Below are 245 nucleotides of genomic sequence, written 5' to 3'. Positions count from 1 at the left end.
CCCTGGCTCTACCTTGTCCTCAGAGGAGAAGGCGTACACGGCCAGCGGCCGCTCTCGGCTGTTGATGAAGTCAATGGCTTCTTCCACGTTGGCCACAATGACAATGGGCAAGATGGGGCCAAAGATCTCTTCCTGCATGATAGGATCTGAGGGCTGCAAGTCCACCAGCACCGTGGGAGCTGCAGAGAAAGAAACCCAGAGACATCAGCCACACACAGAGGTTGGAGATGACACCTTTCATAGAG

General features: G+C 55.1%; 1 protein-coding gene across 1 annotated transcript in view; it reads right to left on the bottom strand.

Moving 5' to 3' along the window:
• Positions 1–12: 12 nt before the first annotated feature.
• The window catches only part of LOC104530884 (aldehyde dehydrogenase family 3 member B1), a gene marked incomplete at its 3' end in the record, with an annotated part of 3192 nt that continues 2959 nt past the window's right edge, over positions 13–245 (bottom strand). Inside the window, exon 8 of the mRNA XM_029086901.1 lies at positions 13–179. Coding sequence (XP_028942734.1) covers positions 13–179 — 167 coding nt within the window. The remainder of the gene's footprint in view (positions 180–245) is intronic.

This window comes from Antrostomus carolinensis, unplaced genomic scaffold (assembly GCF_000700745.2).
Source record: "Antrostomus carolinensis isolate BGI_N321 unplaced genomic scaffold, ASM70074v2 scaffold43169, whole genome shotgun sequence".
NCBI classification, from domain to species: domain Eukaryota; kingdom Metazoa; phylum Chordata; class Aves; order Caprimulgiformes; family Caprimulgidae; genus Antrostomus; species Antrostomus carolinensis.
Note: the sequence above shows the minus strand (reverse complement) of the source record. Positions and strands in the feature narration are given on the sequence as shown.